The following is a 27,382-nucleotide window of genomic DNA, read 5'->3' as shown; positions in this document are numbered from 1 at the left end:
AGAGGACAGGGTGTGTGCAGAAGACAGAGGGTGTCCTGCAGAGGACAGATGGTTTGATAAGCTGACTTTAAAGCCCTGTGAGGTAAACGTGTCATTTTGGGGGTTTTATAGATGAAATTGATTTGACTTTGGGACGGGGGACGAGGGACGGGGGACGGGGGACGGCGGCGGCAGCAGTGCAGCCTGAGGGATTTTCAGAGCTGGAATGTGAAGAATGTCAATAATGGAGCAGAGAAAGTGTTAGCAGGATTAAACAGGCGTCTCGCTCGCTGTACTGTAACGTGTGAACGCCACTTTAATCTCACACACACTCGCAGCGTTCTGCGCACTAAATGAGCTTTTCAGAATCAGAAAATATAAATACATTAATATGATTTTCTGCTTTCATTTAGCAACTTTTTTTAACCAACATCAGTCCTAACTCAATTTTCATAATTTTAACCCTTTAAAAGTCAGGTTTCTGTCATGATGCAACTGTGTTTTTAGATGATTTTTTTTTAATTATTTTTTTGAATATTTTCAGTCTCCTCCTCCTCAGTGTGTGAGTGTAGCTGCTGACAGTCTGGGATATGTCAGTGTGTGAGTGTAGCTGCTGACAGTCTGGGATATGTCAGTGTGTGAGTGTAGCTGCTGACAGTCTGGGATATGTCAGTGTGTGAGTGTAGCTGCCGACAGTCTGGGATATGTCAGTGTGTGAGTGTAGCTGCTGACAGTCTGGGATATGTCAGTGTGTGAGTGTAGCTGCTGACAGTCTGGGATATGTCAGTGTGTGAGTGTAGCTGCTGACAGTCTGGGATATGTCAGTGTGTGAGTGTAGCTGCTGACAGTCTGGGATATGTCAGTGATCAGCAGCTACATTGACTGTGACAGGTCACCTAGTGGAAATAGCATGTATTTCCTCCATATGCCAAATATGGTCAAAATGACCTCATCAGGTGGAAAATAGTCAAAATGACAAATTCAGAGTCAAAAGCCCAGAATGACACCCAGAAATAATACAAGTCCTGTTTTTCTGCTCTGATGGCTGTGGGATCAAAAATGTCAGTTTGAATGGGTTTCAATGGAGCATTTTTGGACCTGAACAGTCTGAATGTAACTATTTAGTTTCCACAGTGTATTTTAGACTTATTGTAGGAGCTGAGCTGCAAATTCACTGATTACACTCAAATACACAATCTGGACTACATTTAGGACACATGCATCAACACACACACAGTTATCACAACAGGAAGAAGAAAAGAGACTAAAATGAGACAAACAGACACTGAAGGGTTGTTTTTGAAAGAAAGCCAATCTTTCAAATTTCAAAGGGTTAAAGTGGAGGCTGTTTAAGTTTAGGGAGTTCTTGTTGCGTTTGAGCACATAGTTTAAACGTGACCAGCTGATCACGATCATCTAACGTGGGGAAGCTAAATTCATGATTGCGATCAGAGTTTGACGGTTGTGCAGCTGCAGGCCTGCAGAGCTCGGCTCCACGTTTCAGTTTCAGGTCACATCAACACCTGCGAGGAAGATTTACCTGACTCAGCAAAATCTGACAGTCACAAACTCCAGCTGAGGGACTATCAGAGAGGGGGACATGTCCTCAGCGTGTCACCAGGGGACATTATTCACTGTTGTTGACTGTTATTGACCGCTTTTCACACTTTTTCACACTTTTTCACGGCGAAACCATCCAAAGACAGAAAAACAGAAGTCGTTAAGCTGTTGGAATTTTCCTTCAACAGAAACAGAGCGAGAGACAAGCAGAGTCTCGCTCTGACCTGCACACACACTGCTGCAGGCGGGACACACACACACACACACACACACACACACACACACGGGCAGACACACATGCACAGTGCAGATTGTGCGATTAGTTTGTGATTAAGAGTACGCTCACTTAGGATTTTCTGTTGAGAAAATCGACACGTAAGACATTTTTTATCGTGACTGAACCAATCAAACAATCTGAAACTAAAACAAAAAAACCTGATTCCCTTTATTTACGTCCTGCAGAGGTTTTTTTGTTATCCACAGCAGCTTCACTGATTGTGTTTGATTTCGCTGACACGCAGATGATCTGATTAACCACTATAACATTTCACAGGTTTTTCAGCTGTGTTTTTGGAGGAGATTTGTTGTGCCCGCCGTGAAAGCACAAGTTTGAGCGACTGTTGCAGCGAGGTCCTCTGACAGCTGCTCGGCTGATCTGTCGTGTTTTAAACATCTGGCTCCAGCTGCTCTGTATGTGCCGCTCTTTAGTTTATCGATTGGTCAAAAATCTCCTAAATCTCCGGAGGTGAAGGCCGCGGAGCAAACAGGGAGGAGGACATTTAAAGAGAGACTTTGTCTTTCTGTCAGCGGACTGCGAATGTTTCTCAGCCGAGTGTTTCTCAGCCGGTCGACACATTCCTGACAGAAACAAGGCCGCTGTGTTTCTGTCAGCAGCGTTTCTCCGTCCCTCTGTCCGTCCGTCCGTCCGTCCACAGCTGCAGCTCAGTCTGACAGCCTCTTCACTTTCTGTCACGCTCACAAACCGATCAAATCAATAAAAGCACTTAAACCGCAGCTGAAATCTGAGGCGGCGTGGAGCGTTTAGCGGTCCGAGAGCTCTCATCGATTTAGTGAACGTTGGAGCTGCAGACAAAGCGCCTGCAGGTCAAACTCTCACACACATTTCAAACACCAGCTTTATGGATTGTTTTTATGCTTTCTGGTTGTTCAATCACATTTTCATCAGTTTTTATTTTCATTTTAGCAGTGATGGCTCTTAACCCTTCAGTTACTGTTTGTCTCATTTTAGTCTCTTTCCTTCTTCCTGTTGTGATAACTGTGTGTGTGTTGATGCATGTGTCCTAAATGTAGTCCAGATTGTGTATTTGAGTGTAATCAGTGAGTTTGCAGCTCAGCTCCTACAATAAGTCTAAAATACACTGTGGAAACTAAATAGTTACATTCAGACTGTTCAGGTCAAAAAATGCTCACAATCATTGTAGCTGCTTATCAGTGACATATTAAAAAATCTACTTTGCATGTGGTGTATTGAAAATAATTATTTTTTGTGTTTTTTTTTTCATCTAAGAAGATAGCGGCATCATAACAAACAAAAAAAAGCATTTAAAGGTTAAAATTCAAAAAATTATTGAATATTATATGATATTTATGATTAGGACCGATGTTGGTTAAAAACAATTACCTCAACGAAAGTAGCAAATAATGCTGATATATGATATTTTTTAAACTGTGATTTTAATGTGCATTCTGTGTGCAGAGCGATACGAGTCTGTGTGATATTAAAGCGGGCCCCTGAGGGTTAATATTCAAATGTTTTCCCCATTGGAGTCGAGCTGAAGTTTAATGTCGTTGAGTTGAACTTTTATGTATCATAAAAAGTCAGCGTGTCCTCTTGAGTGAATGTGCTTCCACGCTGATGGTTCGGCTTTTGTTGGGTTTAAAGTTGGGAGGCTTCACAGTGTCGGATGTAACCACCTGGTTAACGCCGCCGTTATCACGTTTTAAAAGAAACTCGACTCGTGCGGATGTGATCCGAATCTCAGAAACTCTGAATTCTTTTCTTTCTCTCGCTGTCATCTTTATGTGTGTGACCTTCGGTGAAGCGGCTGCTCCCTCACAGAGTAAAGAAAAGTGGAGGCGCAGCCGCACGCACACACAGTGAGGTCAGAGCGAGGCGGCGGCGTCTTCACAGAGCAGCGGGACAAAATCAATCTTCATAAAAGATCAGAGTGGTGAGGAGAAGAAAACAGAGGAGAAGACGGAGAGCGACCTTCAGCCGGATTCCTGAAACAAAAACAGCTCCGCTAAAACTTTAACCCTTAAAACGATCCGTGTGAACCTCACACAATCAACTGAGTTCAGTTCGTGAAGCTCAAAAACGCCAAAAAATCGTACGTACAAACGATTGAATGGGAGTAAATACTGTGAAAAGCCACTGGAAATGCAGCCGTGTGTTGCTAAAAAAAACAAGCTCAATGACTGCGGCTGATGCAGTTACAAAATGCAGCACGTTTTTTTTATTTTACTTATTTTAGTTGCACACCGGCCACTGGAAAAGCAGCGATGTGTCCCTAAAAAACACCTTAATTTGGTCGTCCAATGGCCACTGCAAATGCATCATTGTTTTGCTGAAAAACTTCCCAGTTTGGTCGAACAATGACGGCTGGAAAAGCAGAGGAGTTGAATCGGGATGAACTGTAATAACGGAGAATCAGAGATCAGCCACGGGAGACAGGTTACTGCACACGGAGTACTTCTAATGCATAAAGATGACAATACTTCTGTCCTTGTACTATGCGAGACTCTTAACAGAGTATTTTTACGCTGTAGTTTTGGTACTTTTACTGAGGTCAAAGACGTTAAAAACTTTTACATCTGCAAAGTGACGATCTCTGTGATCAGGAAACTCAGGCTGGACGCTCGGTTTGGAAAACAGACCAGTTTGTTGTTTGGTTTGGAGAATTGTTGATCTCGGGTTTGTTTGGGTTCAGACTCGGGTCTGTCGCTGTAACGGGGTCCATCAGACAGCTGATTGGACGACTTGGTCTGTCAACAAGAGGACAAACTGTCTCAGTGCCGAGAAACAACATGTTGACTGAGTGACGGCTGCTATTGTCAACTGTTAAAGAGCAGCTCCTCACTTATTACAGCTAATTCAATACTGACACACACACACTCACACTCACACACACACACACTCACACACACACACACACACACACACACACACTCACACACACACACACACACAGTCCTCTGAGCCCTGAAAATCACGAATGTTGCAATGACAGGAGGTGGAGAAAGTGTGTGGGTGCAGATACGTGTGTGTGTGTGTGTGTGTGTGTGTGTGTGTGTGTGTGAGAGTGTGTGTGTGAGAGTGTGTGTGTGTGTGTGTGTGTGTGTGTTATCTCTCGATCTCTCGCAGGTTGTGAAACAGATAAATTCTTTGGCTCCTCTCTGAGCTCTGATTGGCTGCCGCTGTGATTAAAATCTGGACGTCGTCCGCAGGAGTCACAGAAAACAGAAAACATCTCTTCATCAAACCACAGACGGCAGCAAAAATTAAACAAACTGAGGAGGTTTTTTTTCTTTTAGTCGGAGGTGGAAGTCGATTTGTTCCACAAAGAAAGAGAATTCATATTGAATTTGTTTTTTTTGTAATTTTCAAACCTCTGCAACCATCAGTCACTTCTGAAGGGCTGAGTTTGTCTTTTCTGTATCTTTTTAAAATAACATTAAAATTAAATAATCACAAACTGTCCCGACAGCAACAACATTAATATTTTAGTAATTATTATAAAACATGTTTGATATTTTTTCCACAACCAAGGCACGACGATGAGCCCTTTAAACACCAACTGTGACTTCATCGACATGCAGTATTCTTGACGACGACGAAATTTCGCTTTGTTTTGATTAAATACTGTCTCGTTCAGACTGAGGGCAGAAAACTGGAACATTTTGGAAATGTTACTGCTTGTAAAACATGTTTCTGGTAATTAAAAGGGGTCCCAGAACAGGACCCTGGGGAACCCCAGAGAAGCAGTGAGCTAATGTAGAGCAGCTTCACGTGACAGTTTAAATAATACTTTGTCTTCTGTGGTATAGACGAAGTTTTCGACGTGCCCCCAGAATTAACGTCAGTTTTAAGACAGCAACAGCTGACTGTTGTTTGCAGAGGAGCGAGTGGGTTGCAGGTGTTTGTAGTTACGTCAGGCACCGCGGGGAAACAAACACTGAAATTTGGCGCAGATATACACTTTGATTGTGTAAATAGATCTGAGTCTGCTTTATTTATGTTCATGTTCATTTATTACGTGTTAAATGAAGAAAAAGTTGCTCAACACATGGTTTGAACCTGACAGTTGAACATATTTTGAAGACGTTAAATAACATCTGTAACTGACAGTAAAAGGTCAGCAGAAACAGCTGATTTATGTTTAAATCCTGTCATTTTTAACAGGATAGGTCTGTTTGTCAGACCTTGATTAAAGGTCGAACTCCACGACCGAAAAAACATTTCCAGTCAGAAACTTTCCTCTGTGACGCACAAAACACAACCCATTTATTTAGTTATTAGTTATTTGTTTGGCTGTACGTTTTTTTGGGTTAGATAAACATTTCTCTCTCTCTCTGTTATTTTTAAAGATTTGGTTCAGCGGCTGTTAGTTTAAAGCATGAGGCAACATCGCAAAGAGACATAAAGGTAGACGACCTGCTGACCGAGAAACACGAGGCAGTTTGACCCTGAAAGTTGGGACAGTTTGTCTAACCAAACACACACACACACACACACACACACACACACACACACACACACTGCTGAGTCAGCAGGAACGTGGAGGCAGAGGAAAGACAGATAAAGAGGATTTGATCCAGTTTCTTCTTGTCGTTGATTAATCTGTGGTTTGCGTCTCTGAGCTGTAACGGGGCGGTGTGAGGATCTCCAGCATGCATGTGCACGACCCACAATGCAACACGCCGCTGACAGATCTTCCTGCAACTGTTGTTAAAAGCACATCAGTGAGGCACGACGCTGCTGCACCGGGCGACGTGAACTCACGGTCCGCTAACCGCCTGACTGCAGGCGTTTAGAAAGCACGGCACAGACCAGCAGACAGCTGTGAGCGAGTCTGTTACGGTGCAGCTACACAACACAAAGACCGACGCCGACAGGACGGGGGGGGGGGGATACACCTGGGCTGATTACAGGAAATGGAGGCAGGTGAGCTCCTGAACTCCTAAAATAAGCCGCAGTGCTATTTGCGTACATAACATAGATGTCTTTTCTGGACATTTGCAGGAAATTTCATATCACGGCTGTTTGTGGAAAATTTACTACGTTTGTGGGAAACTGATTACGTTTGCGTTCTTACATTTGTTGTTTATTTCGTTTGACACAGACACTGAGTGACAATGAGTTTCCCCTTCGGGGATTAATAAAGTTCATCCCGTCTGGTCTTCGTGTGATTGTTTTAGTTCACTGAATTGGTGACACTAATCTGTAAACTGCTGATTGTAGATCAGTTTTTAGAATTTGCAGCGTCTTTGCAGCCACGTCAGAAGCGTCGTCAGCTGTCACGGCTCCACGTGAGTCTGGACGGACGCGAATATAAACTGTGACTTGACCGCTTGCAGAGGAAAACAACAGCAAGGCAGTGATTTTAGTTTTTCGACATTTGGGGCGGCACGTCAAAGTCAAAATGCATCAGAAAAAATGCACAGTGGGCTGCAGGTTCCTCCAAATGTTGAGCTGTATAAAAAGTGTCCTGCACGGCTGCTGAGACAATAAACATTTGACGTGTGTGATGACAGACTGCCAACGCGTTTCTACATCGTCTCCGAATGAAAGCACACAGGAGCTCTTTTCATGTGCAGCGCGCCGTACGACAGCCAAGGACGCCGTCCAAGGAATGATCTGACACATCAGACCTGTTCCTGAACAAACAGTGTGTGTGTGTGTGTGTGTGTGTGTGTGTGTGTGTGTGTGTGTGTGTGTGTGAACCTGCGTAGTGCAGATCAGTGTCTCTGTCATACTAACGCTCAAAGATAAAAGCTCATTGTATGTGTTTATAATCACACAGTTCCCACGGTCATGGAGTTTCACAATCACAATTTCCAGGTCTGGAAAAGTCAAGGACTCACTAAAAATCATTGAAAGTTTAGAATCTTAAGTTTGAAAAACGTATTTTTCATTACGGCTCCTTGAAAAGTTTTGAAAAGCTTTGAAATGCTACTCCATGGACATGAAAGTGTTACTCCCGTCAGCAGCACCGCCGTCTGTGTTCACCGTAGTAAAATTTAAACCTTTGAACTTCTTTCAAAAACATGGAAATAAAAAGGAAACGAGCAACTTGCTGAGAAATGTTCCACAAAATGCCAGAAAATACTAGATTTAGTAAATTATTTATTTATTTATTTTTAAAGGGGAAAAAAGCTAGGGAAAACTACATTTATAATTTTCAACAAATGTGATTTTTAATGTTTCTGTTGTGCAGTGTCAAATACTCGCTGGCAAATGTTATACATTAATTTGATTTTCTACTTTCATTAAGTCTGTTTTTTTAACCAACATTAGTACTAATCATAAATATCAAATATAAATCTATTTTCAGATTTTTAACCCTTCAAACGCCGGGTTTCTTGTCATGATCCCTCCACGCTCAGTATGTGACTGTAGCTGCTGAGTCTATTATTTATTTTCCACACAAAGTTTTAAAGTTTGAGTGGGTTCAGTCTGACAGCAGCATTTATGTCATAAACAAGCTGAAGGCGCTAAAAACTGAATTTTAAATGTGCAACATTTTTTTTGACACTAGATGTGTCAAGAAACAAAATCCAGAAATTGTGTCTTAAAAAGTTGTTTTGAGCTGTAAATTCACCACTTCTCAGCAGGTCTCTCCTCTGTGCTGCTGCAGCATGTCCGCTGCTGTCTGTACCAAAGAGTAACGTCAAAGTCAAGAGCGCTCACTCTGCAGCAAAATCTGGGGACCAAAACATCCCGTACACTAAACAGCACACTGACTCAAAAAAACACAAACCGACAACTGCCTGACTGAGGGGTCTCCGCTTGATGATGCGAGTCTGAATTTAAACAGACAGCCCAAAAAACTTTCCAAAACTTTCAGGGATTTTTACGAATTTCATAACTTTTTCAGGTTTTCCATGAACAGGGGAACCCTGATCAGAGAGCACGGCTGCTTTTAAACAGGAATTTTAGTGAAATATTCGTTTTTTATCAGCCACGTAAACAGCTCAGTGGGAACATTTTCTGTTTTTTAACCCTTCAAAAAACTGGATGTGAATGTGGCGAGTGAGGAGTCACAGAGGACGGAGACGAGGAACAGGATGAAGAGGTGGGAGGACGGATGAGTCAGAGAACAGCAGAGGAAGGGAGGGAGGAAAGAGAGGAAGGAATAAACGAGTGGGAGAGGAGGGATGATGGATGAGGAGGGAAGGAGACGACAGGGAGGGGAGGACGGGAGGAGAGGAGGGGAGGAGGACAGGAGGAGAGGAGGGGAGGAGGACAGGAGGAGAGGAGGACAGGAGGAGAGGAGAAGTTTTATTGTCCTAATCATCTTCACAGATAGTCACTAAACTGACTATACTTAAACACATATACTGTGCGTGTGTGTGCGTGTTTAAGCGTTTTTGTGTGTGTGTGGGTGTGTATGTGTGTGTTTCTGTGTGAAAGGCCGTGTGTGTGTGTGTGTGTGTGTGTGTGTGTGTGTGTGTGTGTGTGTGTGTCCAGATGTGGAACGCTCCCCCAAAGTGAGCCATGAGCCAATCAGAGCAGCTGTGTTGTCTTAGTGACATCACAGCAGGGAGCCGGCCAATAGGAACGCAGCCAAGTGAAACAAGCAGAGACCGAAGTCTTCATCAGTTCAGGATTCAATCAATCTGATCAGTTCAATCAATCCAATCCAAATTTCATTGATCCATCTGACATATGCGTCTCTGTTATAAACCTATATTATTGATCCAGTCTGATATAAACCTAAATTATTGATCCAGTCTCAGGTATAAACCTATATTACTGATCCAGTCTCAGGTAACCGATATTATTGAGAATGTACATATAATATTAAACTGAATCCTGACACGTCTCCGTGGTATTTTGTTCCTGGCGGCTGGCGTTACGTCAGAGTCTCTACAGGAAGTCGCTCTGCGGTACAAACGGAGCCTGACGGGTTTCATTCCTCTCTGAGAACACTGACGAGTCCTGCGGCTGCTGCTCGACTCGTTCGTCTGTTTGAAGGCGTCACGCCCTCCTGCCGCCCCGACGAGTCTCTAAATACCTCACACGATGAGTTCACAGCAGGAAACTGGAGCTGCAGGACACCTGACGTGAATCAGGTTCAAACGTTCAACACGTATTCACGAACCACAGGAGGAATTTATTTTTTAACTAGAGCTGTCGAATGATTGTTATTAGTTGTTTTTCTGCCTGTGATTGATCACAGAATTTCTGTTAATGTTTCTGTTAATCGGGATTAATCACAATTTTTAATCACGTTTACAATTCCATTGTTTTTTATTTCAGAACAGTTTTTAAAAGTGAAGCAGTTCCTTCCAGATCATCTTGATTAGGAAACGCCAAAACTCGGCGCGGTACAGCATCATAAAGACAGGAATGTCGGTCGGCGATTAACGCAACTTTAAAAAATGACCGTGTCGTGTATGAACCAGAATCGCAGCCCAACTGAAGCGTCAGCGCTGACGGACGAGTTTTAGCCAAACTTCTGCTGCGCTGATCTACTTCAGCGATGTCCCACCACAGACTTGCAGACTGTCTCTGCAGTAAAGGGGACATTGTCCTCTGTAGTACATGAACATGTCAAATCCAGAGACAGATAACTGAGCCCAGATGCCAGCCAGAGCAGCCGTAACCATAGCGATGGTGGACAGCGAGGGTCAATTAAAGAACTAAAGAAGCCACCAGTTTGCACCTGGACGTTATTATACCTGAAATTTAAAGAGAAACATGCGGAGACAGCGCGGGCTCTTATTAGGACAGAGTCAATAATCCTCTGAGTTTTTTTTTGAAAAGAGAAAAGTTGAAGGTTTTTCCATTCACGTCAGTGTCTGTCTCTGTCTCTGTCTGTCTCTGTCTCTGTCTGTCAGTGTGTCAGGGGACGAGTAACCAGCTGACGTTGTTGGGGACTCGTGAGAGTCACTATAACAAAATGGTGACGATGTACTCGAACTGCTCCGTGGTCCTGGAGAACCTGGAGGTCACCTTCACCCTGGAGCACCAGGACCTGTCCTTCCTCCAGGTCCGTCTCCACGATGAATACTTCTACGACTACTGCTAATAATAATGATGATGATAATAATAATAATAATGAAATACTACTACTACTACTAATAAAAATACTAATGCTAGTAATAATAGATGCTTATTGTGTTTGTGTGATGCAGCACAGTGCTGTGATGTCACTCCGGGTTTCAAAGGGTTAAACCGGACGAGACTGAACGTGCTGCCGACGCTGATCTTTGTTGTTGGTTATTATTATGTTTTCAATAATGACCCAATACTCAATCGATCACTAACGTCCCAAAGAGACGAGGAGAGTCCGAACACTACGAGCACACGACATCCAAAAAAGAACAAAAAAACCCAAAACACTGACGGTTCCTTCCCGTCTCCTCAGTCCATCCAGGAAGTGGGCGGCTACGTTCTGATCGCCATCAACGAGGCCGCCACCGTCCCGCTGCTGAACCTGAGGCTGATCCGCGGACAGAACCTCTACCAAAACCAGTTCGCTCTGCTGGTGATGTCCAACTACAACAGGAACCACTCGTCTGCGAGCCTCAACTACACCAGCGGGCTGAGACAGCTGCAGCTCAGCAGCCTGAGGGGTAACGCACGCACGCACGCACGCACGCACGCACATTTTCGGACATTTCTCAGATTTTAGGACTTTCTGGGATTTTATTCCAATTGTCTGATTTTAACACATTTCTTTGATTTTAGCACTTTATTCAGATTATTATTTTCCAGGAGTGTAGGAAGTTTTTTGGATTTTAGGAAGTTTACAGGTTTAGGGTTTCAGAGCTTGTCTATGTTATTAGAGCATTTCTAGGATCTCGAGACATCTTAAGACAAGTTTTCAAGGAATTTCCAGGATTTTAGGACGTTTCTAAGATTTTAGCACTTTTCTTGAATTTTTGGAAATTTCTAGGATTTATCATGTTTTTTTTAATGATGTTTCTAGGACTTTAAAACATTTTTTGGATTTTAGGAAGTTTCTCAGATTTTAGGATGTTTTCATGATTTTAGCACATTTCTAGGGTTTCAAAACTTTTTCAAAACTTTTTCAAAAGATTTTTGGACATTAGGGTCTTATCCAGGACCTCTGTCGGGGGTGTGGGGGCTCTATTTTGATGCTGTTTTATGTCTCTGACACCTTATGGAGACTAAAAGTACAAAAACTATTCACAGAGTGGATCACATTTTTTTTATTCGTTAAGTAGAAAATGTTTGGGGGGGGGCACCAGGATTTGGCCGGCGGGCTGAAAGTATCAGAGTTACAGAAACTGAATCGGGGGGCAGAGAAAGTCTCAGTGCATCCAGAGCCGGCCGGTTACGTCGGTTAAATAAAGGCAGTTTATCGTCGCCGGTTGCAGCTGTTTTCTGACGCCGTTTACGGCTCACTGAGTTGTGCTTCATTTGGTTTTATAAGCCGCTGATGAGCGTCGAGATGGTGCTGGCGGGCGGGGACGGGGTGGAGGCTGCATACTATTTAGAAACCTTCAGTCAACACCAGATTGTGCTCCGACAGCAGGAAGTAGACCGCACCCACGGGAGCGCTGGCTGAGGACGAGGACGTTTGGCCCTGCGTGTTTGCTCAGAGCGGGATCCAGCTGTTGGACGTGCAGGGACACGAGCTGTGGTTTTAAAGTGTGTGCTAATTTACTTTAACCGCAGGAAAGAAATATTTCAGCTGGATCTTTACACACAATAATACTTTTAAATTTCAGTTTTAAATGCAAATGAAGGTGAATTCCTGTCTTCCAACCGTGTGTCCTCACACGAGGGCATTATTTATCTGATTTGTGGACATTTTTCTTTGATATCTAATGGAAGCAAAACCACAACACAAAAATGTTTTTTAAAAAAAGTGGGCAAGCTACGAAATCTGTCAAATTTGATAGTTTTGTTTATATTGAATAGCGTTTGTAGTTTGATCAGGAAGAACTCGTTTGAGGATGTTAAAACTTCATTATTGTCTCGTTACTGGACATTGGGACTTTATTTTCATCTTGTCTTAGGACATTATGACACTATCGTCTCATTTGAGGACACTGGGACTTTATTATTGTCTCGTTTGAGGACGTTAGGACTTAATTATCGCCTGTTCCAGGATGTTTGGACATTGAGTTTTTATTATTGTCTCATTTGAGGACTAGGAATTTATTTTTGTCTCGTTTTAGGACATTGGGACATTATTATCATCTTGTCTCTTGACGTTAGGGCTTTTGTTTCATCTCATTTGAGGACATTGGGGATGTAATTGTCTCGTTTGAGGACGTTATCATCATCTTGTCTCTTGACGTTGGGACTTTATTTTCATCTCGTTTGAGGACACTGGGACGTTGTCATGGCCTTTAAATGACTTGGACCCGCCTTGACTTGTCTTTGACCTACGTGATACTAAAACGTCCCCGTCTTGTCCCCGCAGAGATCCTGAAGGGAGGGGTAAAGATGACCAACAATCCCTTGCTGTGTAACATTGAGACCATCCAGTGGTGGGACATCCTGGACAAAGCCAGCAATCCCAGCGTGCTTTTCAAGACGGACACGTTCCCACGTACATGTAAGTAGAACTGGAGTTTTGAGGTCCCTTAAAGACATTAATTAATGTTTGTCCAGGTATTTGAAATACAGTTATTTCATTGGCTTACTGATTTATCTGAACTTTCGTTCCCTAATTTTCTCTCTTTTCCGAGACATTATTTCAGGTCAGAGGACAGTTAAACGACTGATGATCATGACCGTGAAAAAATCAAAACCCCTGTGTGTGTGTGTGTGTGTGTGTGTGTGTGTGTGTGTGTGTGTGTGTGTGTCTGCAGGTGAGAGGTGTGATCCCGGGTGTGTGAACGGCTCGTGTTGGGCAGCAGGACCGGAGCACTGCCAGAAATGTAAACTCTTTATCCTCTGTTCATTCACTCTTTCTCTTCCTCTGATCCCTTTATTTATTTTTAGTCTCTTTTCTTCTTCCTGTTGTGATAACTGTGTGTGTGTGGATGCATGTGTCCTAAATGTAGTCCAGATTGTGTATTTGAGTGTAATCAGTGAATTTGCAGCTCAGCTCCTACAATAAGTCTAAAATACACTGTGGAAACTAAATAGTTACATTCAGACTGTTCAGGTCCAAAAATGCTCCATTGAAACCCATTCAAACTGACATTTTTGATCCCACAGCCATCAGAGCAGAAAAACAGGACTTGTATTATTTCTGGGTGTCATTCTGGGCTTTTGACTCTGAATTTGTCATTTTGACTATTTTCCACCTGATGAGGTCATTTTGACCATATTTGGCATATGGAGGAAATACATGCTATTTCCACTAGGTGACCTGTCACAGTCAATGTAGCTGCTGATCACTGACATATCCCAGACTGTCAGCAGCTACACTCACACACTGACATATCCCAGACTGTCGGCAGCTACACTCACACACTGACATATCCCAGACTGTCGGCAGCTACACTCACACACTGACATATCCCAGACTGTCGGCAGCTACACTCACACACTGACATATCCCAGACTGTCGGCAGCTACACTCACACACTGACATATCCCAGACTGTCGGCAGCTACACTCACACACTGACATATCCCAGACTGTCAGCAGCTACACTCACACACTGACATATCCCAGACTGTCGGCAGCTACACTCACACACTGACATATCCCAGACTGTCGGCAGCTACAAACAAAAACAAACAAATTTGCATGTTGTATTTTGAAAATAATTCATCTTTGTGTTGTTTTTCATCTAAAAACATAGCGGCATTGTGACAAAGACCTGGCATTTAGAGGGTTAAAATTCTGAAAATAGAAAATAATATTAATGTATAATATTTTATAGCCTGACTTTGAAAAGCACATCTCGTGCGCAGAGTGATACGAGTGTGTGTGACATTAAAGCAGGCCCTAACAAAGGGTTAAACCTGACAGTCTGGACCTTCACTCTGCTTTTATTTGCCTTTTTATTAAATATCATTAAATATCAAACACAAACACATCAGCTGTTTGGTTTGTCACCCTCCCTCACTGTTCATCTGTAGTGACAAACAAACACACACACGACTCGTCTTCACCAGCAGAAACATGTGTAAAATGTGTGTGTGTGTGTGTGTGTGTGTGTGTCTCTACAGTCACGAAGCTGCAGTGTGCTGAGCATTGCAACAGGAGGTGTCGCGGTCCGAAGCCCAGCGACTGCTGTAACGAACACTGTGCTGCCGGCTGCACCGGACCTCGAGCCACCGACTGCCTGGTCAGTGTGTGTGTGTGTGTGTGTGTGTGTGTGTGTGTGTGTGTGTGTGTGTGTGTGTGTGTGTGTGTGTGTGTGTGTGTGTGAGTGTGTGTGTGTGAGTGCACACATTCACTACAGTTCATATGAGCCACCTAAAAAACATCTGAACCAAAATTAAAACCAGACGTGCTCTTCATAAAATGGAGGCACATTTTCGTGATTTCTTTCAAAAACTCGGAAAGACGGTCATGAGCTGCAGGAGAATGTTTTGTTAAAATTGTAATTTCATTTATTTTATTTGCTCTCTGTATTTATCCGTTTTGACGCGACATGATGTCCACATACACTTTAAAATTTGGTTTTACTTTTATGTAAGTATCAACACAACCAACGCAGTTTACTCGGATACTCGCAGGAAGTGCATTATCTGCCCCGGCTATTCGTTTATTTGTTTATTTATGTATTTATTTTAGTTAGTAAGTTAGTTCGATTTTTATTTCCAACAAGCTAAATTAAACAGGAGAACAAAATAAAATATAAGTACGAAAAACAACAGCAGAATGGCCATCGGACATATTCAGTAAACGGGAATATTTCATGTTCGAAAAGGAGGAGGAAGTGAATATTTATCAAACCCACCCCCTTTTTTAAATTTGATATGAATTTTTTTTTTTGAATTTTAAACATGATAATTCCTGCCTTTCATCCTCGGCTCAACCCCGGTGCGCAGGGCTTTAGAAAACTTTAGAAAAGCAGATCTGAAGACTTACGTGTTTTCATTCGTCTCAAGATCCTCGTTCGGGCGCACGTCCAGCAGGTTGGACTTCAGGACAGGTGAGTCCTCAGGTCCAACACCAGGACCAGGGGGGAGACGCAGAACCGCAGGAGGTTTATGACGCGTCCTCAGAGGCAGCTCGCTGTCATCGCTGTCAATAAAAACCAAATTTGCTTGTTTGAGTTTCGTTCGGACCAAATCATTTTATTTATTTCTCACATAAAACACAACAACAACAACAGGACACTAAATAATGAAGACACTGTCCTTGTTTCTGTCTCTGTGTCCTCTCCAGGCCTGCAGGGACTTTAATGATGATGGGACCTGTAAAGACACTTGTCCTCCTCTCACGCTCTACAACCCCAAAACCCACCAGGTGGTCAACAACCCAAACGCCAAGTTCACCTTCGGAGCGCTGTGCCTGAAGGCCTGCCCACGTACGGACTCAAACTCTCGTTCATGTCATTTTTGACTTCACTCTGTAATTCACTAAATATTTCACGGATTCATGAGAAACACGACAAAACCTTATTTATTTGATTTTATTTTTATTTCTGATTCCTCAGTAAGTCTGGAAAATATATTTTAAATGATAAATCTATTAAATTATTATGTATTAGTGTGACCTCCCTGTGAGTTTATTTCTTTTTTATAGTGTCCAGGTGGACGTCAGAAATTAGATCTGACAGTTGAAAAAAGCTATATTTTTTAGTAATTTCACAGCGGTCATAGTTTATTTTTCAAAGCTGCTCAGAAATACTCATGTTTAAACTGTGATTCGTGCTTAGTCTTGATTGAGGAGGGCTACAAGTTTGAAATGTTATGGTTTAGACTCATAAAAATTAAAAAAAAAGAAGAAGAAGGAATTAAGAATTCGTTCCACTCCTGTCCCAAATATAAACCCGCTGAGATAAATTATTTAAGCAAATAACAGTCCGGGCTATTAATTGAATTTTTCGGGTTGTTAAAAGTTGTATACGGCCTCCAGTGTCTGCATGAAGCGTACGACAAATGTCCTCAAGTGACGTTTGAGTTTGAAACGTTTGAAAGAGATGAGCTCAGCAGACATCAGTAGATCGCTGCTCATCTCTGCTGCACCGTAAATCTACCCCCAGTCTGAGCATTGTGGGTAATGTAGGCCCAAAGAGGGAGAAGAACGCGTGGAACGAAAAGACGAATTTCTGGTTCTGCTGCGTGGATTTTACACTCTGAGTCCGACATCGATGTGTTTGTGCAAAGATAAATCATTCCGATTAACTTTTAGCAGAAATAAATGAAGCTGTGTTTTGTTTCTGTTGGACAGATAACTATGTGGTGACGGGCGGATCGTGTGTTCGTACCTGCAGCGCCGGCATGTACGAGGTGGAGGAGAACGGAGTCCAACGCTGCAAAGCATGCGACGGTCCCTGTCCTAAAGGTAGAGAGACAGAGACAGACAGACGGTGAGAGAGACAGAGCCGATGATAAAGAAAATAACCCCACAGCGTCTTTCTGCTCCTCCAGCCTGTGACGGAGTCGGCGTCGGCGCCCTGATCAAAACCATGGCCGTCAACGCCTCCAACATCGAATCCTTCAGGAACTGCACCAAGATCAACGGGGGCGTCTCGCTCATCAAAACCTCCTTCACCGGGTGAGAAACTCGAAACGCTCAGTTTGAGCTGCGCAGGATTATGATCCAGGATTTGGAGTCTCCCAGTTACGATCAGGTTTTTGAAGTCTCTCAGTTATGATCAGGTTTTTGGAGTCTCCCAGTTACGATCAGGTTTTTGAAGTCTCTCAGTTATGATCAGGTTTTTGAAGTCTCTCAGTTATGATCAGGTTTTTGAAGTCTCCCGGTTACGATCAGGTTTTTGAAGTCTCCCGGTTACGATCAGGTTTTTGAAGTCTCCCGGTTACGATCAGGTTTTTGAAGTCTCCCGGTTACGATCAGGTTTTTGGAGTCTCCCAGTTACGATCAGGTTTTTGAAGTCTCTCAGTTACGATCAGGTTTTTGAAGTCTCTCAGTTATGATCAGGTTTTTGAAGTCTCCCGGTTACGATCAGGTTTTTGAAGTCTCCCGGTTACGATCAGGTTTTTGAAGTCTCCCGGTTACGATCAGGTTTTTGAAGTCTCCCGGTTACGATCAGGTTTTTGAAGTCTCCCGGTTACGATCAGGTTTTTGAAGTCTCCTGGTTATGATCAGGTTTTTGAAATCTCCTGGTTATTAAGAGAGACCCGAGTACTTACAAAAGAAAAAAAAAAACAATTTAAAATGTATAATATCAGAATATTATAAAAAAACAAGTTATAATAAAGCGATCTCATGCAGGAATGACTCAGTTAAAACAGGTTAAAAACATTCAGTTAAACTGTCAGAAATACAAGATTACATTTATATTAAAGGTCTCCTTTCATTGGTTCTTCCAGAGACGCACACTATAAAATCCCTCCCATGGACCCGGCTAAACTGGAGTACTTCAGGACAGTGAAGGAAATCACAGGTAGGTCAAAGGTCATCAGTGCCTCTCTTCAGCTGTGACACTTAAAGGTTTGTTGATTTTGTTAAAATGATGAAAGAAATCTTCTGTAGCATCTGAAAATTATTCTTTCTGTGCATCAGTTACCATAACGTGAGTTCAGATACAAGTATCCTGGTTATGACCGTGTTTTTTGCAGTATTTCAGTTATGGTCTCCCAGTTATGATCCAGTTTTGCAGTGTCCCAGTTAAGATCTCTGTTTTTGAAGTCTCCCAGCAATGATCATGTTTTTAGAGTCTCCTGGTTATGATCGGGTTTCTGGAGTCCTCCACTTGTGACTGGGTTTTTGAGTCTCCCAGTTCCAATCAGGTTTTTGAAGTAATCCTGGTGATGATACAGTTTTTGGATTCTCACACTTAAATCTGTTTTTCAGACTCTCCTAGCTGTAACTGGGTTTTTAAAGTCTCCCAGTTATGATCGAGCGTAGAAAGTTGACATGCTACTTGCAGTACTCTGATAAAACCAGGATGTGGTGTCATGTACACACCTGATCCAGGTTTCTGACTCCTTGCTGTGAATGATCCTCATGTGTCCTCCAGGGTTCCTGCTGATCCAGTCCTGGCCGGAGAATCTGACCTCCCTGTCGGTGTTTGAGAACCTGGAGATCATCAGAGGACGAACGACACACAAGTGAGTCAGATGATCATTATTATTAAAAATGATGTTCTGAAAGCAGGACTTTTACTTGCAACAGAGTATTTGTGGTATTACTAAGTACTACAGAGTACTGAGTCCATAGTTGAGTATTGCATGTTTCGTACGAACCTCTCCTCGTGGTGTTTCTCTGCGGTCCAGTCAGCACAGTTTGGTGGTGGTGAGGGCGGAGCACCTGCGCTGGCTGGGTCTGCGCTCTCTGAGGGAGGTGAGCGCCGGCCGGGTCACAGTGAAGGGCAACTCTCAGCTGTGTTACACGCGGCCTGACCAGTGGACCCGCCTCTTCAGATCCAGCGACCAGACCGCCTCCATGCGCGACAACGCCGCCCCCGAAGTCTGCGGTGAGCTCTGGGGTGCTCGTGACTGCCGTCACCGCTGAGTGAGGTGAACGTCGTTAGAAAGTCTTCTTGTCTGTTTCAGAGCACCAGAATCGAACCTGTGACCTGGAGTGTACGGACGACGGCTGCTGGGGTCCAGGTCCCACCATGTGTGTCTCCTGTCGCCATTTCAGCCGCAGGGGGCGCTGCGTGGCGCTCTGTAACCTGCTGCAGGGGTGAGACGCAGCACCTGTGAACTTTTACTTAATATTCCTAAATTTTAAAATTCTGCTTAATTTTGGGACGGAATCACCACCAAACTTCCCAAACTGGTTAAACGCAATTATTTTTATATCACACATTTCCTAAAGTGTTTAAATATTGAAATTGCATTTTTCTGCATTAATTTCCAGAAGAGAAATCTGAATTTGTAGTTTAATTTATGTATAATTCATTTTTTAAATTATTTTTGGTGTACTGTCACTTCAGCGAGTGTTGGAGTTTGACTAGTTTTACTCTTTTCATGTGTGAACATGAACATAATGATAACTTTGATTCTTGGAAATAAAATGAACCTAAATGTGCATTTTGGACGTTTTCTTTCCCGATAATCTGAAAGAAAACAACAAAACAAAACGCCTTAATAATATATTTTAAAAAAATTAAAAATGTAAAAAAGACATAACCTCCACCTTTACCAGCTGCACCTTTAAAGTGACAAACACAATAATGCATCAATAATTACCTATCAACACAATTTAAATCATATTTATTATACTGAGATGGGACGTTTTACGTACTTTGAGTGTATTTACAGCTTATAACTGAATTATTTTTGGCACTAAGGTGAGGCAGAGCTGTTATTATATATTTAACACCTGCTTTTGCTGGACAGTTTACTTTAAAATGTGTGTAAAATGTGTTTGTTTGTGTGTTTTCTGCAGCGAGCCCAGAGAGGTGGAGGTGAACAGCAGCTGCGTCGAGTGTCACCCGGAGTGTCGGCTGCAGAGCGGGACCCCGACCTGCCGAGGCCCGGTCAGTGCAGCCGCTCGGGGGTTAATTTTATCGTGCAAACATTAATATGTACAGAATGAATCTGTGTCAGACTGTCAGAGCTCAGTGAGTCCATTTCTATTTCATCTAATTTTTGTTTAATGGTATGATCAGTCATGGAAATAAAATATTTAATTTCTTTGCGATTAAATATTTAATCGACTTTAAACCACGAAATCGCGTCTTTAAACATCTGCACAGAAAAATTCACAGGCATCAACTCCAAGAGCTTTTCAAGCTTTGCAGAAATGACTTCTTACCCGCGTCGTCCCTCCTCTGTCCCCGCCTGCAGGGTCCGGACCAGTGCTCCCAGTGCGCCCACTTCAAAGACGGCCCCCACTGCGTGCCGCGCTGCCCCCACGGCGTGCTGGGAGACGGAGACACGCTGATCTGGAAATACCCCGACAGCACAGGCCAGTGCCAGCCCTGCCACCAGAACTGCACCCAGGGGTGAGAGACACGATACCGGCTCTGAGGACACTCGAGTCAGTCAGAGAGACCTGAAAGAGACCTGAAAGAGACCTGAAAGTGACGAGTGTCTTTGTGTCTGCAGGTGTTCAGGTCCTGGACTTTCTGGATGCAACGGGTAAAACCACAAGTTATTCATTAACCCTGAAAAGCCTGAACAGTGAAATAATAGCCCTTTTTAAAAATGTATATGTTTTTCAAATTAAGTGATTATGAGTCGGCAAAATTTTAAAGCAATAATATGGCGATTTCATTTCATTTATTTTTGGTTAACAGGAAGTTTTTTACCACCTTTATAGTGAATTATGGTGGGACAAAAAAACAGGTTTGTGTCCTTAATCAGTCAAAGATGGACCCACAGAGGACATTTTTCAGCCACAGTTTGAAATTCCTCCAACTTTAAGAATCCACATACGTGTTTTGTAGAAAATGCATTTTCCAAATTATCCCTTTTAGACTTTCTAAATCAAACAGGGAGTCAAAGAGGACTTTCCCGCTGCTGAATTAGACTGTAGCATGTCAGAGCTGGACGGGTGTGTGTGGGACTTCTTCCTGAATGCACCGAAATTTAATGGACGACAATGGTGACTCCTGTAAAGAGGATGTGTGTGCCTCCTGTGCGTCCTCACAGCGTTGCCACGCACTCCACGCTGGCGGTGGGCGTGGTCGGAGGGCTCCTGGTCGCCGTCATCGTGTCATTAGTCGTGTTTGTGTTGCTGCGGCGACGGAGAATCAGGAGGAAGAGGACGCTGCGCCGCCTGCTGCAGGAGAGAGAGGTGGGAGACGCTCCTGTTCATTTCATTAACGATAAAACTTCACTCAGCGACTCCATTTCCCATGATGACGACGAGAAACTGGGAAAAAATAATAATAAAGAAATAATAATAAATAACGAGGGCTTTTGAATTCAGGACTTTGAAACGTGTGCAAAGTGGCCTGATTTCTTTCAAAAACATGAAAAAAGTGCAAATAGCAACTGAAAAAAAACCACACAAACATTTTTTTTTTTCACATTTTTCAGTATAATAATTTTAAATATATAATTAAGTAATTTAGAAACAGTCTGTGCTGAATTGCGACATATATTTCTCTTTTTTGGTGTTTTCTTTTTAAAAGAATCAAACTAATTTTCTTTTAAAAGCTCACGAGAACTGAAGTCGTATCAAAAATATAAAAATGTCAAAGAAAATGAAAACGCTCCGACAGTTTCGCACTGCTGAATATGTGAATGTGGAGCAGATGCTGCGTCGCTGAAATAACGTGAATGAAACGTTTGTGCCGCAGCTGGTGGAGCCGCTGACTCCCAGCGGAGAAGCTCCCAATCAGGCGCTGCTGAGGATCCTGAAGGAGACGGAGTTCAAAAAGGTCCGAGTGCTCGGCTCCGGCGCCTTCGGGACCGTCTTCAAGGTGAGACCGTCCATACAAAAACCGAATATCTTTGAAGGGACCTAAACGGAGGCCAGCGGGTCCACGTCTTAGCTTCGTTAGCAGACGGTCAGTCAGACTACTAAAATATCTTTACAAAACCCTCCAGGGACTGTTAGTTATTAACCCTCCAGGGACTGTTAGTTATTAACCCTCCAGGGACTGTTAGTTATTAACCCTTCAGGGACAGTTTGTCTGATTTTAGTGTCTTTCCTCCTTCCTGTTGTGATAACTGTGTGTGTGTTGATGCATGTGTCCTAAATGTAGTCCAGATTGTGTATTTGAGTGTAATCAGTGAATTTGCAGCTCAGCTCCTACAATAAGTCTAAAATACACTGTGGAAACTAAATAGTTACATTCAGACTGTTCAGGTCCAAAAATGCTCCATTGAAACCCATTCAAACTGACATTTTTGATCCCACAGCCATCAGAGCAGAAAAACATGCAAACGGCAAATAGAAAATATTCATGTGTAAAAGCACATTTTTGTGCAGAGCAGTATGAGTGTGATGTATAAAAATCGCCGTTGATGTTAATCGCTGATCTTTCCACAGCTGTGACAATTAAAAAGAATCGACTTTGCATGTTGAATATTGAAAATGGTTCATTTTTTTCATCTAAAACATCGTAACGACGCTCTGAAAATTCACCCATAAGAACGTGAGCCGGAGCAGCTAAAATACTCGACACTTTCCGGTGGATTGGTTGTAAAACTGTTCAGTCTGCTTTTTCTGCACCTTCTGGTCTGAACACGATAAATCTTTTTCAGGGTCTGTGGATCCCTGAAGGAGAGGACGTGAGGATCCCGGTAGCCATCAAGGTTCTCCGAGAGGCCACGTCTCCGAAAGCCAACAAAGAAATCCTGGATGTGAGCCTCCTCCGTTACTCTGATTCTCCTCCTGCTTGTTGTTCCTCTTTCAGATCGAGGTTTTCACTGATTCGCGCGCTCAATATGATTATTTTGCTGTTATTATTTATGCAAAATAATGCTTTCAAATGATTGAACTGTTAAAAGTGTTTGAATTGGATGTTGGACGAAGACACATGGACACACTCCAGGTTTCAATCCTCGATCACTGCTCTCCGTGTGTGTGTGTGTGTGTGTGTGTGTGTGTGTGTGTGTGTGTGTGTGTGTGTGTGTGTGTGTGTGTGTGTGTGTAGGAGGCGTACGTGATGGCGAGCGTGGATCACCCTCACGTGTGTCGCCTGTTGGGGATCTGCCTGACATCGTCGGTGCAGCTGGTGACTCAGCTGATGCAGTACGGCTGCCTGCTGGACTACGTCCGACACCACCGGGACCACATCGGCGCTCAGTGGCTGCTCAACTGGTGCGTCCAGATCGCCAAGGTGAGCCCAGACACTCGGGGTCAGTCACACTGTCGAATCGCCGTCCACAGGCCTGCGGCTCTCACTGCTCCCGTTAGAGAGAAAGGTGGAGGAGGAGGAGGAGGAAGAAGAGGAGTCCTCCCTGCTGGCTGGCTCGCCTGAGGCGTCGGCCGTGTGTGCGGCCGGGCCGCCGTAATCCTGCTGAGGCCCATTAGTGTGAGCGCAGCAGGAAACGCGGCGGTGTTAATCTGCTCAGACGCCGCTCTCAGTCTCAGCTGGATTTTTAGGTGCTGGGAAAATCACAAACAACAAGGTCAGGAGCTCAGAGTCAGATCTCGATGTTGTTCGACATTAATCTGCCGGTTTACTCCGTCAGACGGTCGAACGGCTTCATCTTTGCGTTTCTGCGTCCGACAACTTCTGCGAGGCCGTGTCCCATTTCTTATTTTCACCCCTGACCCGTGTTTCTCTGTGCTGTGACATCAGACAACCACCCAACCAGGAGCATCGATACAGATTCGAAACCACCGATATCCAATTCACGGGTCCAATGTGGTCCCTGATGGGCTCCCCTTTTCTAACTGACAGTAAACATAAAGTGATGACACCGGGAAATGTTTTTGTCCTTTTAGTGTCCAGAAGGTGTCAGAGTGCAGAAAACAGCATCAAAACAAGACAAAGTCCTAGAAATGTCCTCAAGTCCTAGAAATGTCCTCAAATCTCAGAAACGTGTTCGGGGCTGCTGCGACTGGCCCCTGGCCTCTTGACATTTTGCAAAAGTGGCTCCCAAACAGAGCAGGTGGAGTATCTCTGCTGTAAACGGTAACTCACTGTGAAGTCGACTCGTAGATCCTCTCACGTGTGTGTGTGTGTGTGTGTGTGTGTGTGTGTGTGTGTGTGTGTGTGCGCGTGCGTGTGCAGGGGATGAACTACCTGGAGGAGCGTCACCTGGTGCATCGGGACCTGGCGGCGAGGAACGTCCTGGTGAAAACTCCAAACCACGTCAAGATCACGGACTTCGGCCTGGCCAAGCTGCTGACGGCCGACGAGAAGGAGTACCACGCTGACGGAGGGAAGGTGCGTGCGTCTGATAATGAAACGTTTGTGATTGTTACGCTGCGGACCGAAAACGCTTCGTGTCAGACGAAGAGCTCGTCCTGACGGAGCCGCCGAGCTCACGGTGTCTCTGCGACATGAACAGAGACGATCCGACCTCTGACGCTTCAGCGCCGTTCACATTTCAACCGTCCGCACTGATTATCAGTACTTAGATTTTTAAATATATATTATTCTGAAAAATAATAAATTCAGCACAGGATTAGAACTGAATATTTAAACATGCATGCGAAGGTATGAAATTAGGAATTTGTTTTTCTTCAAAAGTTTAAAATTTTGGGGTAATTTGGAAAGAAAAAAGTGGTAATTTTTCTTTAACCGTTTTTGGAAAGTCTTAAAGAAAATGTTTGTTTTTTTTTCATTTTTTAGAATAATTATATTTTGTTTTTCAATTTTTTGGGCCATTTTCAAAGAAAAAAATTGGTGATTAATTTTTTTCTTTTAAACTTTTTGGCAATAAAAAAGTTTCTTTGATGCTTTTTGGTCATTTTTAAAGAAAAATATGAACATTTTTGTTTTGCTCTAAGATTTTTGGCAATTTAAAAAAAGCCTTTTTTTGTCTTTAAAAATTTGGTGATTTAAAAAAAACACACCTTAAACGGTCCTTGTAAAACATCATGTGTTATTATATAGGTTTGGGAAACAAAATTCCATAAATTTCCAAAACTTTTAGGGTAGTCTTAGTTTTTCAAAACTTTTCCAGGCCTGGAAAGTGCAATTTGCAAATATATTTTTGCCTAAACGGATGTGACGATGCATTGATGTTTGTAAATAAATCATCTTTAGCCGTTTTAAACCTCCGTAAGCGTGTCACAGGCCTGGCGTCCGTCCCTCTCTGCAGGTTCCCATTAAGTGGATGGCGCTGGAGTCGATCCTTCAGTGGACCTACACGCATCAGAGTGACGTCTGGAGCTACGGTGAGTCAACCTGCGGTCTCCGGCCCGCACGAGGCCCCGACGTCACATTTGATCAATTTAAAAAAAAACAAACAAAAAAAAACTGCAATCAGACCTGAACTTACTTCCTCTGTGGTGGTTTAACCCTTAAAAACCCAAACAAATTGGCTTGATCTCTTTCAAAAACACGGGAAGAAGGCGAGGAACAACTCAAGAAGTGACCCCAAAATTAGCAAGAATTTAAAAAACTACAACGTTATGAATAGGCGGTTGGGGAGTAAAAAAAATTTCTAAATTGAACATTTGAAAAAAAAAAAAGTGTTTTGAAAAAAACAATAATTTTGCAAAAATAATTGTAAGTATATAATTAAAAAACTATGATAATAGTAATAATAATCATACAAGTTCTTTTTTTATAAACAAACTTCCAAATTTCTTGCAATTTCATTTGAAAAGGTGTGCTTAAAATAATAATTTTGCAAATTAATTTTAAATATAATAATAGTAGCAGTAATAATAATAATAATAATTTTAAAAAATTGACTGCCAAATCTAAGTAATTTTGTGTAATTTGGGGAACATTTCTTGCCAAGTTGCTCACAGATTTTATTTCTCCTGTTTTTGAAAGAAATCGTTTAAATATCTGTGAAAGGCGTCTGACGGCAGCACAAACTCAGTGATGTCGATCCAGGTCTTAAAGAGTTAAATTACTCCACAGCTGTCTGATGAATGTCCTGTTGGTCTTAGCGACCAGCAGTCGGTCTGATGGTTTTTGGGTCCGCAGGTGTGACGGTGTGGGAGCTCATGACCTTCGGCTCCAAACCGTACGACGGCATCCCGGCCAGCGAGATCGCCTCGGTGCTGGAGAGAGGAGACCGGCTGCCGCAGCCCCCCGTCTGCACCATCGACGTCTACATGATCATGGTGAAATGTAAGAGGACGGGCGCGGCGAGGACGGGCGGCCGCGCTGGCAGCTCTGTGAGGCTGAACTCAGACACGCCGCAGCTTCGATGCTAACACGCTATCGTCACTCAGAGGTGGCGCCGCAGAGTCCCGTCTTTCCATTTTTACACAGAAACAAACGGCGGCGGCATCATGTAGCCCCCGCGTGTGATTTTAGACAGCATGCCGGCATCACAGAAAGAGGTTTAACACAACAGTGTCGGCCTCTAGCGTGACACGTTACACGCCGTTTGTAAATAATAACGTCACATCAATCACAATCATTAGCGTCCTGTTTTATGGCAGCTGGTCTCGTCCGAGCAGGGCGCCTGGACCTCATTGGCCATTTTTATTTATTTTTAAAAACATTTTTACAAAGTTTGTTTGTTTTTTATTTATGTTAAAAAAAATGCTATTTTTTTTCCTTCAAGACATTTTTGAAGACTTTATTTCTCTAAAAGTTTTTTTCTTTGAAAACTGTTGGCATTTAAAAAAAAGAAAAAGTTTTTTTATCCATTTTTAGTGATTTTGTTTTGTATTTCTTCAAAGAACTCCTAAAATTCTTAATTTTTTTAATTAGAAAATATCAGCAATGTCTTTATGTGTTTTTTTTTGTCTGTTTTTCTTAAAAACGTGTGGAGATTTATTTGTTTTCTTGAATTATTTTAGGGCCGTTTTTGAAGAAGATAAAGAGATGACAGTTCATCCTGAGAGGAACATGAATCATATTTCATCATAATCCATCCAATATACACCGAACCAGCTAACATCACCACCCCCACTGTAAAAAAGACACCTGGACATAACAAACACCTGAGAGTCCTTTGTGTCCCCGTCTGTCCTCAGGTTGGATGATCGACCCGTCCAGTCGTCCCAGGTTCAGAGAGCTCATCGTGGAGTTCTCCA

The 27,382-nt window shown here is 43.0% G+C and overlaps 1 protein-coding gene and 2 long non-coding RNA genes across 4 annotated transcripts in view; 1 reads left to right on the top strand and 2 right to left on the bottom strand.

The window, feature by feature from the left end:
- LOC148186111 (uncharacterized) overlaps positions 1–16,047 on the bottom strand; it is a 29,269-nt gene extending 13,222 nt beyond the window's left edge. Inside the window, exon 1 of the long non-coding RNA XR_015775311.1 lies at positions 15,758–16,047. This is a non-coding gene — a long non-coding RNA (uncharacterized LOC148186111). The remainder of the gene's footprint in view (positions 1–15,757) is intronic.
- Positions 1–27,382, top strand: part of LOC121966911 (melanoma receptor tyrosine-protein kinase-like) — a 40,250-nt gene that overhangs the window by 5,875 nt on the left and 6,993 nt on the right. Inside the window, exons 2-24 of the mRNA XM_088071722.1 lie at positions 10,624–10,775; positions 11,154–11,361; positions 13,185–13,319; positions 13,576–13,644; positions 14,890–15,008; positions 16,058–16,199; positions 17,066–17,179; positions 17,266–17,392; positions 18,169–18,242; positions 18,819–18,909; positions 19,075–19,274; positions 19,354–19,486; positions 20,195–20,285; positions 20,596–20,753; positions 20,857–20,889; positions 21,403–21,547; positions 22,056–22,178; positions 22,966–23,064; positions 23,358–23,543; positions 24,444–24,599; positions 25,480–25,555; positions 26,319–26,465; positions 27,323–27,382. The exon at positions 27,323–27,382 is cut by the window's right edge and continues 38 nt beyond it. Of these exons, the coding sequence (XP_087927848.1) occupies positions 10,624–10,775; positions 11,154–11,361; positions 13,185–13,319; positions 13,576–13,644; positions 14,890–15,008; positions 16,058–16,199; positions 17,066–17,179; positions 17,266–17,392; positions 18,169–18,242; positions 18,819–18,909; positions 19,075–19,274; positions 19,354–19,486; positions 20,195–20,285; positions 20,596–20,753; positions 20,857–20,889; positions 21,403–21,547; positions 22,056–22,178; positions 22,966–23,064; positions 23,358–23,543; positions 24,444–24,599; positions 25,480–25,555; positions 26,319–26,465; positions 27,323–27,382 (2,838 nt within the window). The remainder of the gene's footprint in view (positions 1–10,623; positions 10,776–11,153; positions 11,362–13,184; positions 13,320–13,575; positions 13,645–14,889; positions 15,009–16,057; positions 16,200–17,065; positions 17,180–17,265; positions 17,393–18,168; positions 18,243–18,818; positions 18,910–19,074; positions 19,275–19,353; positions 19,487–20,194; positions 20,286–20,595; positions 20,754–20,856; positions 20,890–21,402; positions 21,548–22,055; positions 22,179–22,965; positions 23,065–23,357; positions 23,544–24,443; positions 24,600–25,479; positions 25,556–26,318; positions 26,466–27,322) is intronic.
- Positions 21,447–27,382, bottom strand: part of LOC148186110 (uncharacterized) — a 7,131-nt gene continuing 1,195 nt past the window's right edge. Inside the window, exons 4-5 of one of the 2 annotated variants that reach the window (XR_015775310.1) lie at positions 27,290–27,382; positions 21,447–21,625 (exon numbers count right to left, since the gene is read on the bottom strand). The exon at positions 27,290–27,382 is cut by the window's right edge and continues 57 nt beyond it. This is a non-coding gene — a long non-coding RNA (uncharacterized LOC148186110). Of the gene's footprint in view, positions 21,626–26,891 lie in introns of those variants that run through there. The other variant, XR_015775309.1, reaches the window with a different exon arrangement.

This window comes from Plectropomus leopardus, chromosome 21 (genome assembly GCF_026936395.1).
Source record: "Plectropomus leopardus strain MGB_pleo_1.0 chromosome 21, ASM2693639v1, whole genome shotgun sequence".
Classification (NCBI taxonomy): Eukaryota; Metazoa; Chordata; class Actinopteri; order Perciformes; family Serranidae; genus Plectropomus; species Plectropomus leopardus.
This window is presented reverse-complemented; position numbering and strand designations above follow the sequence as displayed.